General features: G+C 34.4%; 1 protein-coding gene across 9 annotated transcripts in view; it reads left to right on the top strand.

Annotated features, from left to right (window-relative positions):
- The window catches only part of Cobll1 (cordon-bleu WH2 repeat protein like 1), a 161,799-nt gene extending 145,549 nt beyond the window's left edge, over positions 1–16,250 (top strand). For 7 of the 9 annotated variants that reach the window (XM_048812389.1, XM_048812391.1, XM_048812396.1 and 4 more), the window contains 4 exons: positions 846–943; positions 5,554–7,097; positions 8,899–9,075; positions 14,938–16,250. In XM_048812389.1, the coding sequence (XP_048668346.1) occupies positions 846–943; positions 5,554–7,097; positions 8,899–9,075; positions 14,938–15,024 (1,906 nt within the window). In that variant the 3' untranslated portion in view covers positions 15,025–16,250. Of the gene's footprint in view, positions 1–845; positions 944–5,553; positions 7,098–8,898; positions 9,076–10,138; positions 14,402–14,937 lie in introns of those variants that run through there. The other 2 variants (XM_048812394.1, XM_048812393.1) reach the window with 2 other exon arrangements.
- The last annotated feature ends 3,083 nt before the right edge of the window (positions 16,251–19,333 follow it).

Here is a 19,333-nt window from a genome sequence, read left to right as displayed (position 1 = left end):
CCACTCTTATCATCATCATCATAAAAATATTTATTAGTAGCATATCTATTTGTATGTAATTGTGTTCAAAGTCTATCAGATTTACTAGTTCAATATCCCTGTGTCATATAAGCCATAACATAATTTGCATGTTTTTGTATATTTTGCCTATTACTTATTTGACTTAAAGGAAACATTTAATTTTTATCAAATGCTCACTGGTATATGAAAAGAATTCTCTGTATTAGAGTATAAGTTCAAATCCCCAGTATTATTTTTACAGTCAACTTTATGATGCAGAAAGGCACTTTCCATATTATCCTAGGTAACTAAAGCTATAGTGAATTCCACATATATTATGTTTGAGATGCAACACCATGAATAAAGATGAAATCAACCAAGTAAAATAAATCATCTTCATCAGAGGTTTAACATAATTTGCATGGGATTGTCTCCAAATTAAACCATTCTGTCACTAGAAAAAAATCAGTGAGGTCAATTCAAGTACGATTTACGTAATTGACTTTGCTAGATGCAAGACAAAAATGTTTCATTAAATTTACTTTTTCTTTAAAAGACAAATAACCAAAAATATCAAAATAAAGACACTATTTTAGTAATGAGTCCATTTTCCCAAGCTTTTTATATCTTTGTAATAGGACCACTATATGAAAAAAAAAAAAAAAAAAAACTTAGGTTTCACAGAAACATTTCCTCTCAGTTGTAATTTTTTCTTTGCTTTTAAATTTTCAGTATTTGGCAGAAAGAGATGATTATTTCAGTCCATCTGTCTTTGGAAATTATTGCCTGTTTTCTTATTGTATGAGTTTGAATAGTATACACATATACAATATCATATCTTCCAGAGAGTCGCACAGTACTGTGTATGATACAAGCAATGAAGATATGATAGCCCGCAGTGTAAGAAATTTGAAGTTCGATTTGGGCCCAAGCGAAGAGAATGGTGAGTTTTATAAACACTGAAAGCTTATACATTGGTAGACAATGATGTGCCAAGGACTATCCTTAACACACATCAACTCATTTAATCTTATATATTGACTCATTTAATACCCACCTCATTTACAGGCTATTATGGTTACTATTATTTTTAGTCCCATTTTATTGAAGATTGAATCACAAAGATATTAATTCCCACAACTAATAAGTGATGGACCTAGAATTTAACTCAGTCCGTATTACTCCAAAGTGTGCTCTTAGCTATCCAGTGCGTTACATTTGATGATGTTGTTAAGTCTTAGGGATTGTCGAGCTTCAACCTTAGATCTTAAAAGCAATGTCCTCTAGGCATCTATTTCTGTTCTGTTTTTCTGTTTTCCTCTTAATTCTGTAGCACAATCCTATTTTACATCATACTCAATTTGCTATATTTTGGATGAAACTCATCTGCCTGATTTTCAAGGCTCAAACCATCTAATTATGTAATCTTATTTACACTTTCCCCAATTCTCATTCCCATCTCAAGATAGTTTCTTCTTTTTCCTATGATGTAGTTCCCTCCATTCTATCATTTGGTCTATGCTCATCCCATTTTTGCAGAGAAAACAATTTTCCATCTAAATCCTACCACTTTGTTAATTTTGTTACATGATTCCTAGAAGCCATGCAGTTCTGTATTCCTGACTCCTCAATTGAATTGGATCATCTTGTATCAGAGAAATTGATCTTGCACAATGATATATTTCAAGGGAATAAGAAGAAAGTGATTTATGAATGCTGATATCCCAACCCATGTTAACATACAAAACCCAGTTAAGATTCATAAAAAACATAAGACTATAATATTCATATTTGAATAAGAAGTCATAGTCCCAATGATATCTGTATATCTATGTCAGTTTCATTTTTATGGTATGTATATGTAAACCTGAATGTGTATGCTGCTGATTGACTTTACTTCAAATGTTCAGTCCCATTCTGAGACACATGGAGAATGTCATTTCTCCATGTGTAAATCATTTCCTATTCTTTATATCTTGATTATTTTTTCCCTTCATATGCTGTGATGGCAGTAACATTCCTACTGAGAAATCATGATTTAAAAGCTACTTCTTTCTTAGCAAAAATGATTTAGTATATTATTTTCAAAGATTTTGACATCAAGTTAGTGCTGGGGTCACAGTACATTTACGTAATATTTATTTTGATTTGCACACACTTTGCAATGACCTTTTGTCAACTTTAGGTGATTTTAAAAATAAATAATTTATTATCCCTAAAGTGGTTTTATTCTCTTTTCACCTACAGTATACACTTATTTAAACCATCCTTTGGTCAGATTGTAGAGGTTTATATTAATTTTGAGTAGAGAAAGGACATTGCAGTACAGAAGCTACGTTCTCCTTCTACTGGCCACCCTTGGAAAATAACTTGGCCATTCACAGACCAAGTAAGACTCTTGTCAGATATGTATGAGGGGGAATTAGCTAATAAATTCAGTGGTGATTCTAAGCATCCAGGCCTGAAAATCATGGGGAATAATTGTGAAATGTTGATGAAAAATTTAGAGCTAAATTCAATGATTCAGTAGGTCTAACCCACTGAAAATATAAAAAACAAATTTGGAATATAAGACTAATAAATTAGTGTTTGTTAAGGAGGATTTAATTTAATTTAATTTATATTTTTACATTGATTTACTTCCTCTTGGAAAATATTTCTATTCAGTGGAAAATAAGAAACAGCAAGAAAGAAGCAAATATATTTAGGCTCATTTACTTTTTAAAAATTTTTATTCTTTTTAGTTATACATAGCAGTAGAATCTATTTTTGTATATTTTTATAAGCATGGAATATACCTTATTCTAATTAGTATCCCAGTCTTATGGACATAAACAATGTTGAGATTGACTGTGATGTATTCATATATGTACATAGGAAAGTTATGTCAGATTCATTCTACTGTCTTTCCTATGCCTAACTATCTTCCCTGCCCTTCATTCCCCTTTATCTAATCCAATGAACTTCTATTGTTCCCCTCCCCTCCCCTCTTTGTGGGTTAGCATCACATATAAGAGAGAATATTTGACCTTTGGTTTTGGGGATTGGCTTATTTCACTTAGCTTGATAGTCTCCAGATTCATTTATTTACTAGCAAATGTCATAAAACCTTTCTCTATGGCTGAGTGATAATCCATTTTTTGTGTGTGTGTGTGTGTGTATCATATATACATATATATATATAATATATCCATTATACACAAACACACACACACACACACCCCTACCCACCATAATTTCTTTATCCATTCAATTGTTGATGAACATCTAGGTTGGTTCCATAGCTTAGCTATTGTGCATTGAGCTGCTATAAACATTGATGTGGCTGTGTCGTTGTAGTACGCTGATTTTAGATCTTCTGGGTATATACTAAGGAGTGGGACATCTGGGTCAAATAGTGGTTCCTTGCCAAGTTTTCTGAGGAATCTCCATTCTGCTTTCCAGAGTGGTTGTACTAATTTGTGGTTCCTTGAACAATGTATGAGTATACCCTTTCCCCCACAATCTCGAAAACAATCATTGTTACTTGTATTCTTGATAATTGCATTTAGGCTCATTTTCTATTGCCAAAAAATATGTCTTAACATTCTTTTGTGCTCATAATAGTGTTCAGAATAGTGCTTTCCATATAAACATTAAATACTTAACCAAGTTAATTAAGAGCAGAAGCAGAAATGTGCCTCTTCTTTGCTTCCTTATCTTACATATTCTTAATTTTTAAATCCCAAAAGTTTTCAGTTCTTGGTCATTGAGAAAAGAAGTCACTCAAACAGTGAACATAATGTGATAATCAGTTGAATTTTATTTGGGAAAAATAAAAATAAATTTTATTTTAAAATGACATACTTGATATAGTAATCTGATAACACAAATATTAGCTGCCATGACCAAATAATAGTACATTTAAGCAATGTTTAAAAATGTGAATTTTTTTTAAATTACATAAAAATTTACGTGACATCATGACTTATTTTGTTTGGGTATAGCTTGTATGGTTTTGTTTGTTTGTTTGTTTTCAGAGAAACTATTTACTGTAGCTCCTCCAATTTTAGGGCTTGTGTTTGATCTCATCCTCTTTTAGGTAAAAGTGGGTGATGATAAAACTATAGAGAAATACTTGACGTCTTTCATGAGTTGACTTTTGAGGCCCGCCACTTATTAGTGCTATGCAAGCCATTCCCATATCTGAAAAGGGAGGTTACTGGTCATCATGCAGGAGAAACGATGCCTCAGAGCATTTGAATAGAGAGGAACAGGTCCTTACTAGGTATGGATGCATGTTCATAATGCCTGCACACTTCCAGATGCTATTCCAGTTCTCTGCCATCCTGTGGAGTAGAAGCTGTTGTTACTAACCCAGGGATTGGCAGGCTATTTGCATTTTCAGGTCATATGAACTAGAATTAGAGGAAAAGTCAACAGGATCTGAGAAGGAAACTGTCACAGATCTCTTGGGCTACAACTCTAGAAGAATAAAGATACTTTTTCCCCACAGAGAAAAATCAAAACTAACATTTTTGTTTTTATAAGGTTGAAATCAACCATGTTATGACTAAAACCAAATTCCTCCAAAAGACTTTAGTAAGGACACCCAATGAACATGACAATCAAATAGACCGTTTTTTGTTTTTACTTCAATTTTCTTTCTTTTTTCTTTTTTTTTTTCTTTTTGGTGATGCTGGGGATTGAACCCAAGCAAGGCCTTAACACATACTAGGCAAGTGCTCTACCATTGAGCTATAACTCCAGTTCTTTACTTTCTTAAAGGTAATGTTTTCTGTTGTTTGCCTTAATTAAAAATGATATTTACTGAGATTATTTTAGTACTAGGTATGAAATATAAGTATACATGAGGGGCTATGGAAAAAAGATTCTAAATGGAGGGAAAAATACAATTTTTGAATTTATCAATTTCTTTCTTCATTAACAATGATGGAAAAATGAAATCTTTACTTATAAAAGGAACATAGCTGCCTTCTCTGTATTGCCTATTCTAGACAATATTCTATCTTAAAATATTACCTAAGTGATAAATGTGTACATATATGTAGATGTGTGTGCATATGTATCTGTATAATTTACATATAATTATATCTATAATTTAGAATACTTATTTTCATACCTATAATCCAAGCCACTCAGGATCACAAGTTTGAGGGCAGCCTCAACAATTTACTAAAGCATTCTCAAAATTTAAAAATTTAACAAAGGGCTGTGGATGGACTCAGTGGTAGAGCACTTACCTGCAAGGTTGAGACCTTGGGTTCAATCCACAGTATTGTAAAACTAACCAACATATTTTCACCTCTTTATGTGTCAGCAAAATAAAGCTGTGAGGGGTTATTATAATTTAACATGTGGCCACATTAGTTAAAGAGGTTCCGAACTCAGGTTCTTTTGAGTGTACAGCCCTTACTGCTTTCTCTGTATGCCACTGCCTGAATTTGTATAATTAGTGATATAAAGATTATCTGTAGCATTCAAACCAACTGATTATAGGTTGGATGAGGCAAACATTGTAAACTTGAGTTTTTCTATTTTTTCTCTCAATAGTTCAGAATGAAATCATTGTCCTTACAACAAATACAGAAGATACTATGAAAAATAGAATGAGAACAGAAATCAATGTAGAAGGGGAAGCAAAAAATAAGGATGCAGTCATGGAAGTTGACGGACAGTCAAGCTATCAAGCACATAAAACTGTTAATGTTGTAACTTCCAAGGAAAATCATCTAGCAGCAGCATCAGTACCAGACCACAAACTGAATCAGCTTGGTGCAGAAAAGATGAAAATGCAAGATGCGGCAATTCAGACAATCCCTTCCAGCAACAGTTCTGAGGGGAATCACCAAGATCATAATTTGTCTGCTTTCAAAGTTGATGAAAGTGTGCAAACTTCAAATAACAAACCAACTCAACACCTATCTTTGAATCTACAAAATTCTGTAATTACCTCAAGAGAATTGAGGATTCAGAGCACCCCAGTCGTATATTCAGAAGACAGACTTGCCATAAAAGATCCAGCTTGTGCACAAAGCAATGATGATCTTTTGTCTCCTGTAGATGGAATTGATAAATATTCATCTGCTTCTTACCTAAAGAATCTGCCACTTTATAGACAAGACTATAATCCCAAGCCAAAACCTTCCAATGAAATTACAAGAGAGTATATACCCAAAATTGGAATGACTACTTATAAAATAGTACCTCCCAAATCCCTGGATATACTGAAAGACTGGGAATCAGAAACCATAGGGTATAAAGATGATCAAAAGATACATACTTCAGGGAATGTGAAGGAGGTTGCCCTGCAAACACAAGACCTTGTTACTTCTGAAGGCCCAGGGGAGCTACAGCTAGACCCTAAACCAAAGCCTAACTTGAGAACAGAGCAACAGTTGCACAGGGCTGTGAGCGCACCCGATGGTGCTGTGACTAATCCTCTGAAACCTCCCAGAATGACTAGAGACACTGGCACAGCTCCTTTTGCGCCAAATTTGGAAGAAATAAACAATATTTTGGAATCGAAATTTAAATCTCGGATTTCAAATCCCCAGGCCAAACCAAGTTCTTTTTTCTTGCAGATGCAGAAGAGAGTATCAGGTCAGTATGTGACATCTGCAGCTGCCAAGAATGTCCATACTGTCCCTAATCCTGCCCCCAAGGAACTAACAAAAAAAGAGATGGAAAGGGACACACTGCCTCATTCAGAACAGACACTTCCTCCCTTAAGTAAAACTACTCACCCAGCTTCACAGCCCCAAATTAAAAAGATGGAGGATGACATCATCAACCAGAAACCTGCTGAAACCTCTCCTCCTCCGGTAGCTCCCAAGCCTATGCCTCTTCCCACTAGTCAGGTAGCAGCAGTAAACCTGAAGACTTTGAAAACTTTTGGTGCCCCAAGACCATACTCAAGTTCTGCTCCTTCGCCATTTGCCCTTGCTGTTGTGAAGAGGTCACAGTCTTTCAGTAAGGCACGGCCCGAGTCACCCAGTGTGGGTGCATCCACCCAACCTCCAGCTCACACAGAGGATGGGAAGACTTGCTGTGTACACAGGTGTGCAGACATCCCACAAATTGATATGATGGATAAGGTAAATGTTACCTTTTAAAAAATAAGTATTCGGATTATTGTGGAACCTGGTTAAAATAGTGGATAACAAGCATGTTGGTGTGTTTGTGCATTACAGAACTCTGAATTCTTATTAATAGGATATCATGCTACTATAGGGAAGAAAGTAATACATATAATATTATTTACTGTGTATAATTCACATAACTTGATTAGATATTACTATAAGGTTGTCATTATATAATTGTTTTATTAGTAATAATATTAAATTTTCTTCATTCATAGGCCTTGTTAATTTACTAGTTTAGAGTTTGAACTACTTTCTTTGCTAATTCGTTTTTAATTTTTCTGGATGTCCTGGCTTACTTCATTTTCTCTTCAAGTTTTATAGTACTATATAATGCAATATAAACAGTGTTGGTTATATGAAACAGCAGTATCAAAGACTAGATAAAGTAACCGAACACCTGGGCTGTGCCTTTTCTATTATATACATTCAACGTCACAGCTGACCATACATTTTTGCATGTACCTATTTCAAATTGAAATCAGTTCTAAAGTGTAACTTTCTTAATTCCCCATTTTGTTAAGGTCACCTTTTCCAGTTACACATGTGTTGACTAAAATATCATCTAACTACTGTCTAGCATTAACAACTTACCAAAAAGTGTGTCATTGAGTTGATGCTTAGTCAACTAAATGGTGTATTTTGCCAGGTTCAGACTGTATAGGCAATGAGGGTGTGAAATTCACAGTGTGACTCATGATAATCTGCACATGAGTTTTAAGAAATGTTTTGTGTACATTTACTCTGGTGTTTAAAGAATACTTTCATATTTGTGTGACAGTTCCAGAAGTATTTTACACTACTTTTTCAAACATTCTTAGAGTAAGAGAACATGAACCATACTGCCAAGTGCATATTTTTCAGTAATTTTAAAGCAATATTTAAAGTGGAAAATATTTACATTTATTACTTTGTTAAAGCATCAGGAAGTGATACATGATATAGACTTTAATTCTTGAGTTGGGAATAAAACCTGCATTTTTTCCTTAAACTGGAATACCATTCCTAAACAATGGAACTTTGATTTATATAATGCATTTTTTGAGTCATTGTCCAAACCATGTTTAACTCATTTTTTTATGGCAGTTGGAAAAAGACATCTTTAAGATTACTTGATTTGGCAGTTAATTCTGATACTGAATATTCCTTCCTAAGAAGTTTAAGATTTTTATTTTTCAATTTGGAAGTGACTAATGTTTATTTTTATCCTCATGGGAAAAATAAAACAGCCAACACAAAGTCTCCATGACTTCCTGAAACACAAAATACATATTTACATGTAGTAATTCATATTCCTTTATTAAAAGATACATTAGATTTAACCACTATGAAATTGTCAATATTTGTGCTTTCAAAAATAATCGTTTTCCAACCTGTATATTGAAACCATGAACATGGATTATTTTTAATTTTGTAGAATTTTCTGATTATTAGTTTGGCTCTTCTAGTCAACTCCATGTATTGGAAATATCAGCATTATTTGACTCCACACAGTAAACTGTATCCATGAAAGAGAGAAACCATTTTTCTTCCTTAGCCTCCTCTGTTCAAGGGAAGGGAAGGTAAAGTAATGCCATTGTCTTCTAGTTCAGCTCTGGCAGTAAAGAGAATTTATTGGGTGAAAAAACAGCCATATCTAAATTACCCATTGGGCAAATGGTGATTCTTAAAGAACTATTGGTGATGAAAATGTTTTACAAAATTGAACTATTCTTCCCTTGGAATTCATATAAATATCGTGCATTTATTTTTGTAGCCAAATAACTCTGCACATAATGAACAAAATTCTCCAACACCAACTCCAGCTGACTGCCCATCATTCACCCTTAAGAGACAAAGTTCTTTAACATTCCAAAGCCCTGACCCAGAACAGATCCGACAGAGTTTACTGACTGCAATCCGTTCTGGAGAGGCTGCTGCCAAATTGAAAAGGGTAAGTTTTCTTTATCAGATGGGTGACAATGGGTTTATTTTCAACATTGTCAAACTAGTACTTGAGGGAAACTTTTTTCTAGCATTTAAATCCTAATTGAGAGGATGCCAGAAGTTTACTCTTTTATGTAAGGGGTCATTTTTGAATTATAAACTGAAAGAGTCCAGAGTCTTATAAATAGTTTAAAATGTTGGGTCTATTTTCCACAACATGAGCCAGGTGCAGAACATGACTTTTGGTTCATTATATATAATTATATATAGTTGACAGTGCTCTGATGTCTTATTTTAAGAAATTATGTTAGCACATTAAGATTCTTTAGAAGATTGCTCCCTATTCCAGAAAAGGTGGACTTCCAGTGATGGGAACCGCCAAGTTTCTAGACATAGCTTCTCCAAAATAACTGTCACGGGTGTAGTTAGAAGAGTTATATAGCTTTAATCAAAAGAATAAGAGAGCCCGGCAATGGTGGCACATGCCTGAAATCTCAATAACTTGGGAGGCTGAGGCAGGAGGATTGTGAGTTCAAAGCCAGACTCAGCAATAGCGAGGTGCTAGGCAACTCGGTGAGACCCTGTCTCTAAATAAAATACAAAATAGGATTAGGGATGCAGTTCAGTGGTTGAGTGCCCTTGAGTTCAATCCCTGGTTTCCCCCCACCCTCACCAAATAAATAAGAGAATTGGGGTGTGCTGGCACATACCCATGATCCCAGCTACTTGGGAGGCTGAGGCAGGAGCATTTCAAGTTTGAGTCTGGGCCACTTAGTGAGACCCTGTCTCAAAATTTAAAAAAGGCCTGGAGATGTGGTTCAGTGGTAGGTCACCCCAGTACCACCACCACCAAAAAAAAAAAAAAAAAAATCTAGAGAATGTAGATGAGAACTAATACAGAAACCACAGTCTTCATAATGTCCTGCCGTAGTGTCTAGCTCTTCTTCATGGAGGTGTAGAAAGCAGGAGAGAGGAGGGTGTGTCTTTCTTCAGGGCAAAGGCTAAATGAGTGTCCCAAGGAAATTTTTGCGGGTGAGTTTCTTCACTCTATATCCTTCATGTCCTGAAAGGGTACATGGTGAACTTTGAGCAAAAACTGCACCAAGACTTCCCAGAGTCAATCATCTCTGCATTCCTACTGCTTGTTTCCCCAGTAGTCATCCTATTAGAAATACCTCAACACTGAAGACAGAAGGAAAGTCCTCGGGATTCCACTGACTCCCTAGGTATTTGATTTTGTGAATTCCTTTTCTAAACATTTTAGAAACTATTTAGAGAAGAGTTAAGAGACTTGTTGAGCAAAACATTGAGCTCAACAGAAATTCAATCTGCAAAGGAGCAGGAATGCTGCAAAAATAGAAAAAAAAAGGGAAAGGCAACTTGGGTGTCTCAAGGACTTCAGCACTTGCCATACTCAGCTGCTCTAGCCAGTTTTCTCCATGTGTTTGAATGACAGATGTTCTTCTCCCAGAAGACACAGTGCTCAGATCTGGGCAAACATGGAAACAGTGCTTTCAAGAGTGAAGGAAACAAATAATTCAGGGGGATTAGTGTTGAATTTTATAGTTGTTTTTTTTTTTTGGCAGGGGGGGAGCTGCATTTAGGTGCCAAGCAGCATAAAAATTTGGTATAGCTTTAAATATTGAAATTGGCATTTCACAGATCATGACAAATTTACATTTAAAGGGGGAAATATGCTCATGTTAATAAACTGTACAGTCTTATTTTTGAAAAATTTTCTATTTCTCATCTGGTAAATTAAAGATGAGTTTCAAACCAGTCACTGTGCAGCTATCTGACAAGCAATTTCAAACACATAAGTTCCAAGTACCAAATATTTTACTAGATACTGGGAATGCAAAAATGAATAAAATGAAGCCTCTATCTTCTGCACTTTCACAGCCTAGGCCTGAAAAACAGTGTCACATGAGCCCCCAGGAGAACCAGTAACCACACAGAAATTGACTGCAGTGCCACTGAACTTAGTTGGTGAATACATTAATCAATTTCAATGAACTAACTGCAAATACTGTGCATTAAGTTGGAAATGCCTTTTAAGCCAACAGAATCGTACAGCGGGCAGCTGTGTATTTGGTGTGTTACTGGCCCTGAGTTGGCAGTGCTTTCACACAGAAAACTCTCATTACTTCCAGAATGAGCTGGATGTGGATCAACACAGAAAGGAGGCTGAAATGATGATCCTATAATTGTATCCTATTTAAAACTCATTATTTCAGATTCTATTGAGTTTAAAATTTCATCTCTTGGACTAGGAGGTTATTGATAGCTCTGTCTGTAGAGTGGGATCTCCTAAATCTTTTTTAGTGAATATTTCATACATTAACCCATTTTATTTCACAAAAAAATGGTCATAAGATCTAATACTGTTTTCAATATGCAAAATTGAGGACCAGCATTTTTATTTTTAGTCATATAATTCAGAAAATTGTGTTTTTGTGTGCCAGGACTTACATATAAGTGTGTTCATGTAGTGTCATATGCAGTAGCTCTAAATAAATATAACTCTAATATCCAAAGATAATAGAAAATATAACAGTGCATTCAAAGCTTATATGATCATATAGCAATACAATGAATGAAATAGAGCCAAACATGACATTATAAGAGGAGCACACACACAAATTTATCCATGAGATATTTAGCAGTATTAAAAACTTGTATATTGGTGATGCATGCATAGGTGTGGTCCTCTTTAGAAATGAAGTGGGGCTTGGGATGTATCTTGGTGGTAGAGAACATGCTTGCCATGAGCAAGACCCTACATTCAATCGGCAGCACCAAAAATAAATAAGTAATTTTAAAAAATTAAAGCAAAGTAGTAATTATAAAAATCATGGCTATGGTTCCTCAAGAGGAAAAGAGGAGGAGTTGTTAAGGGCTTATAGAATAGGCATTCAATATAATGGGGAACCTAAAAACTATCAAGATAAATACTACTTGATGCAATATATATGAAATACAAATTAATGCAAAAATACATGATAAGATATCCCATTTTTAAAGTCAGATCAGTAGGGGGCTGGCAGTGTTCTTTCTTTTGACCTGTGTTGGTAAGTTGTTCTCATTTGCTTTCATTGGACTGTATGTCTACCTTCACTGCACTTTTCTGACTTGTATTTCAAAAAATTGCAAAAGGTAGTGAAAATGGACACAGGCTCTTCATTTCTTGTAATACTTGCTTTAGTTCCATGTTTTTGTCATGTAATGAAGATTTCTCCTAGTTTCTTTTAAATTCTGACATTTAAAATTATAACAACAATGATATTGCCAAATAAAATCTCCAGTGATTTTTGACAGTAGGTTTAGATCGCTCATCAGAAATTTGGCTCTGTGCTTGCCTCTATTTTGGCACCCAAATGTTCAATTTAACTCCAGGTATCAACCTGCTTTATGGCTCTCTTTCTTACCTGAATAATTAACCTGTGAGTGGTTGGTTCACATTAGAACAATTAGTTAGTTGATTGTTGTAGTGTAAATGGGATTGTTAACATGCCATGTTTTTTTTCACATTTTGGAGGGTTTTTCCACACCTTGTCTCCATTCAACCATGTAATCACAGAGATCAGTCCTGTTTTCATACAAAGCATTAATCTAGTTCAGTAGTTCACAAATTGGGTTTCATGTTGAGATTTATATATCAACTATAAAGTTATTTACAGAGAATAAGATTAATGTTGGCCTGTATTGACACAAGAACTTCTTTGGATGCTTTTTATACTGTAGGGTGCCTAATTGACTAAAAAGCAGGTCGTTATACTGTTACAAAGAGAATATAGCTTTGTAAAAATAAAGTTTGAAAATAAACTGATGAATAATGTTTTACCCTTGATAATAAATATTTCCTCAGATTGAAAATTTTAACTTTGGATAGGTAGAGGCCTGGGGTGGGGGTGGGGCGGTAAAAAACTGGGGAAGTCACCCAGAATCTGACTGGCATGTTTTGTTTATTTAACTGGCCTGTTTTTTGTTTGTTTCCTTGGTTTGATTTGAACAAAAGATTTCAAGTTGATAGCTCTGTCTACAGTAAGAAATACTTACTAAGTCCTACACTGTGCCAGGCCCTTGAAAAATTGATATAATATGGTAACCAAATAGATAAGATCTTTGCCTCCTAGAATTTATAGAATAGTTCTTTAAGGATGTTCTCTCATATTTAAAAGTTTAGTAAACAAAATTTTAAATATCAAAGCAAATGGCTCTTTTCTTTCACAAGTAACCACTCTTGATAGATTGCTAACCTTCCAGGCCACTTTTATAATATATAAACATATTTAGCTTACCAAAATGGAATATTTCATAAGACGATCTTTTTGAAGCTTCCCATCTTATTACATATAGATCTATCCTATTGTTTTTTAAGCCTACATAATATTAACCTTTATGAATATAACAGAACCTATTTGCTACTTATTGATAACCATTAAATTGGATTTATACATGGTGCTGCAGTGAGCATGTTTTACTTCTAAGAATTTAGCTCCATCAGAATGTCTTTTTAAGTACATGAAACATTTTTTTTTCTTACAAAGAACTATGAGGACTCTAATTTTGGCATGAATTACAAAAACTAATTCTACACATGGAGACTTTGGGGCCAAGGTTACACAGTAAAATGTCATTACTTGTCTGTTGTCTGTACTTGGAGAGGAATCCCATCTGAACACTGAAGAGGGTGCAGATGAGTTCCCTCCCCTGGCAGCAGCATTTCTTCTTCTCCACCCCCTCCTCCCCGCCCCAGGCAGGTAGTATCAACCACTCGGCTTCATCTTGGATTTACAAGGCTGACAAGAAATTTCATTACTGAAAGTTACTTAATCTTTGTTTAGTAAAAGGAAGAAATGAAATACAAGGAAACCAAATCCAAACTAAATTTACAAATTTCCTTTTCCTTTTCACCAGCTTACTTTGTTGGTCGAATCTGCAGGCATTGTTACTTCAGTTCTTGTCTTATGAGGAAATGATAGCATTTGGTTATGAAGCCAAAGCCAAATTATAGTCTAGATAAACTGGTTTTTAAAAACATTTTCATTTTATGTTCAAAATAGTTCCACTATTCAGGATCCACATGATTTTTTCCTTACATTCTTTTAAGTTGTAATTTTGAGCTATTTAGAAAATTCTTTAGTGTTTTTATTCACTAACAGTTTGCAAATAGACTTTCAAAAGAATTCCAAAACTTAGGAGTTTATTTACTAAAAAGAAATCCCAAAACCTCCACAATTGTTGTGGCATAAGAGTCATAGATTTGCAAAGTGTGAAATATGATATATCAAGAACTATGTAATGTTTTGAACAACCAACAATAAAAATTTTAAAAAAAAGAGTCATAGATTTGACCTTTCTTAGCCCTACAGATGAAAAAGTTCTTTTTAAAACCATTTATTGTTGTTTTTAATAAATAAGAGGTCACTGAGAATGAAACATCAAGATAATACATGTTATCAATATAAAAATTGTAAAATCATTCCTTTGTGAAATTTACTTTCCTTGGTTGCATTTTCCAAAGCACTCTTGGGGAGCCAGAATTAATCTAGCTAAAAATGCTCTTTAACAGCTTGGCCTGCAGTCTGTTTGTGCTCTTGTCCTTTACGTTGATTTGGTAATTTTATAAAGCCGAAGATGTGTTAATGGATTATTTAACTTGTTTGTTGTGGAAATAACAACTCTCTGGTTTTTCATTTCATGGTAGAGTGAACATTTATCCTTGATTATTTGTAATTTATTGAAATAAAAAATGCTGAATGTTAACACTTTCAATTAAAAAGAAGTTAAAATGTGCTAATTGTTGAAAATTTGACAGCTGTCCCATTTTAAATTGATGCGTGCAAAGTGTGTTTCTTCCTCTTAGGTTACTGTTCCACCAAATACGATATCTGTGAATGGGAGGTCGGGACTCAGCCATTCCATGTCCTCTGATGCCCAGGATGGCCATTAAGTGTGGCCCCGCCACAGTGAACTTCACTGCTTTCACTTCACAGACCAGCTTCCTACCAACGGAGAACGTTGGCAAATGTATATTCAGATGTACACTAATATATTACCTATTAAAGTGTAAGAAGTTGTGCTCTGGCTTTTCATGCCAAAAGAAGAATTATTAGAATTTATAATTTATAATTATTGTTTCCGTCTTTTTTTTTTTTTTTGTCTTAAGAGCTAAATATGCTGTTTTAGAACTTTCAAACAAGGTTTAAATGACTTTCATTTTGTTTTTCAAATGAGAAATAAGCACCCTTTATTGATATCTCTTACTGACACATTCTTTATTGCTTTTGTCTACTGAGACAAATATAAATTAAGATTTATAGACATATTTGTGTGACACATGAATAAGAAAACAGATCTGATATTTGCTGCGTCAGTGTTAGTTGAAATGGAAACATTTATAAGTTATATGAAAGACTATTTTGTGCAGAAAGGATGATCTAGAAAACTAGTGGTATCAAATATATTCTGTTCAATTATTTTCATTTGAGGAATCACATTATGCAAGACATATGTATTTTATGTAATTACAAATCAGTGTCAAATTTAGAGGAAATATATTTTAAAATTTTATTAACCTGGAACACTTTTTGTTTTTGAATGTTTAGAGCTCAAGTTGCACAGGAGAATTTTAAATATTTTCTGTATATATTTTATCACACAAATTACATATTTTATGTGCCAGAGCCTTAAACATCTTCCTGTGAAAATGTTATATTGTGACACATTTAATATAGAAAGGAATAGGAGCTAGTTTATGTCCATATTGGAAAACTTCAGACTATTTGGAAGTTCCAAACATCCTGGTTTTAATTAAAATGGGTCATTATTTAGTTCAGATGCTAATATTCTAAATAATAATATATATTTACATGAATACTAAAATGGTAAAGCAAAACAGAGCCTGGGGAATAGAGCCTATTGGTGTCTTTTCCCTGCTTGAAGAATTGCTCATTCTAAAAGCTTTGTTCAAACAAGCTGACATTTTGTTGGTTTTCACAAAAGCTGTTGGGATATATGACTCTTTAAAATGTATTGATTTTTTTTTTCCTATTTAATAAAAGCAGGTTATATATTGGGGGTGCCTTTTGTTAAAAATGTAATTTGTGCCAATCAGCATATTTATGTGCCTCACCTGATGAAACACATCTCTGTTGGCCAATAAACAAACAATTACTATATGGTCTACCATTTATTGGGGCTCCTGAGTACACATTTAAGCCCTGACATTCTTACTGTAAAACCAGGGACTGAGCACATAAAATGCTTAGCATCACTCCTGATAAATGAGTTAATTTTTGAAAAATTGTGTTTAATTGGTTATTTGCTTGGGGAAAAAATTGGATCCCTACTTCAAATAATCATATGTTTGAGTTAAAGATTTACCTTTTAAAAGTCATATTTTAAAACTTAAAAAGAACATATTCACTTGACCTGAGCATGTGAAGAAAAATGTTGAGATAAAATGAAAAGGCATAGCCATTAAAGAAAGACACGAGGGGCAGGGGATGTGGCTCAAATGGTAGCGCGCTCACCTGGCATGCGTGAGGCACTGGGTTGGATTCTCAGCACCACATAAAAAGTCAAAAAGCCAAAAGATATTTTCAAAATAAAGGGTTATTTTATGAAACAAAAATGCAGAGAAAATCTAAAAGGCTGATAAACCAATACAAAAAATATTCTTCATTGATGTTGGAGAAATAGTAACTAAAAGACAAGTTACTACATCAAATTAACAAAAAAAAAATGCAAGTTTCAAAATATCAAGTGTTAAGTACATGAAGCAGTGGGAACTCTTACTGTTGGTGGAGAGACACTGGCACAATAATCAGTTTACTGTATCTAGTAAACTAAGTTCCCTTGTCACCTCAGAAAAGTGCTTGTGAGTGTGTGTAAGGACACATCTGCAAAAACACTCATGGCAGCCTGTATACAACAGAAGGTGATCCTAATGAGTGTTCAACACTGGGAACACTCACATGAGAGGCTTCTGTGCAACAGTCAGAGCGAACAAGCTAGAGTCATGGATCAGCAAAGATGGTTAAAAGTAACTGAGAAAAGGTGTGTTTTATGATACCAATTATATAAAGCATAAAATATGCTAAATGACATATATTGTGGCTGTGTAGATAGAAAAAAATAAAATATGCACACATTTATTTGCTAGTGGTTACTTTAGGAACCAACAAAGGAAGATGAAATTGAGATTTACAGGAGGTATCAATTGTATTTTATTTTATAAACTGTGAAAACAAGTGTTTCAACTTTAGGTTTTATATATTCTAGAAGCAGTTAATGTTTTAAAGGTCACGTGGGACTTGGGAGGATATGAGTCATTAATACACACATGATCTAAAAAGTTTCCCTGTCTACACCATTTTAGAAGATGTTACCATCTCATTTGAGAAGTTTGAGAACGGTTTTCACCTATCATTTCCTCATGTCACAGTAAAAGTGAGAAACGGGAATGGTCCAGAATCAAACTTTTGAGTTTCATATTTAATTTTTGACATCTAGACATTGTTTTTTGCCTTTCCTCCCTCAATGAGATTATTTAGAATAGTTTAAAATTAGTTTATATTTTATATGTAATAAAGTATGAAACACCCCCCCCCTTTTTTTTTGTCCCCAGCATCTCACATCCCTCTCTGATGATTATGGCTGTTAATATTTTGATACGAATCCCTAGATAGATGCATTTATATCCAATATATGTCCACAGGTTTGTTTGGGACAAACATTTGCATTTGTGTGTTTTCTTGACATAGAGTCATGTACTGATATTCTAGCAACTTGCCTTTTATTCCAACAAGGTTCTGAAAGATTTTGCACCCACAGATCTGTCATATTTTAGTTAGCAATTCTCCTGTTATTTTTCTTACAGCACTACACAGTACTTGCTGAAGTCAAGATCTTGAGTTTAAATCTCTGGTCTGCCACTTGTAAATCCTGGGATTCTTGGGCAAATTATTTTCTCTGCAAAATTGAGTTAACATACCTATGTTATAGGGGTGGTTGCAAGAAATTGTTTCACATGCAATTCCCTTTTTAAATGTACTTATTTTTAATACTGTTAGTGAACAGGAATTGTTCTGAGGAGTGATCTTCCCTCACATTTCACCTAAGGTGTACTGCCAGATCAGGCCTGGGCCACCAGACATTGGCAGGAGAAGCCTCGCTCTGCTCCTCAATCCAAGTCCCCAAAATGAGACCAGTCTTTTTCCTGAGTCTTAAAGTTGATCGTATCTGAAACTAAGAGTCCTAACTCATAAAATTGTCTAATGCCAGTTCATTTTCTACCCACAATTGGTAGGATAAATAGACCTAAGAACCAAACCCATCTTTTTACCATTAATTTCAATAAAAGGGAACTTACAAGTAGAGGACACAATGAAGATCCATAGTTAAAATGGTTTCTTCGAGATTATCTTTGGTGTAAAAGTTATTCATTTATTTAGGGTTTTAGAGTTTACGCAGGATTTTTATTCAATCCACATTTGGAACAAAAAAAATTGCCCAAATTGTGGGTTTAAAAAGGCTACACAACCAGGCAAGTCTCAGAATCCCACGTCTGATTTCCAGTTTGCTCTTTCTAATGACTAAACTTAGCAAATGATGGTGAAGAAAATGGTGCTAGATTTCAAAGGACACCAAAACAGTAACCTACTTGTTCTGGATCTTCAATCTTCCTTTTCTCTCAGTGCTACCAACTCTTCTGCAAATCTCCATCCTTAATATCACAGACTCTTCATTTGGATGTATTTTGCTTAATGCAAGAAAAAGTGCCACCACGCACTCACTCAAAGGAACTTTTCTGATAGCATTTTAGGAATTGTAGAACATTTTGCTAATTTTTATAGGAATGTTGGTATTGCTACTGCACAAACTAGAAAAATTCTTTTTAAAATCCAGTACATAGAGAAGAAAAGGTACTCCATGTGCAAACAAATTTACAAAACAAGCAATTACACCCCAATTTATACTTACATTCCTGCATACCCCTTGTGATAGATTAAGTGATATGCCAAATTCTCTCTTATTCATCCATCCACACACTTTGCCCTGGCACTTTGCATTTCTCTCTTTAAAGAGGTAATGCTTATTTCCTCCCACATAGAGAAGCTGGTTTTAGAATGAGATGAAAATGACACTGTACAGATTCTGAGATTAGGTCTCAGCGGTTTGCATGTTTCTGCTTGTTTTCAACATACATGAAATGTTGCACTGAGAAAGACATCTCTGGGGTATTTGAGTGGTTCAAC

The sequence above is a fragment of the Marmota marmota genome, unplaced genomic scaffold, assembly GCF_001458135.2.
Source record: "Marmota marmota marmota unplaced genomic scaffold, marMar, whole genome shotgun sequence".
NCBI lineage: Eukaryota > Metazoa > Chordata > Mammalia > Rodentia > Sciuridae > Marmota > Marmota marmota.
This window is presented reverse-complemented; position numbering and strand designations above follow the sequence as displayed.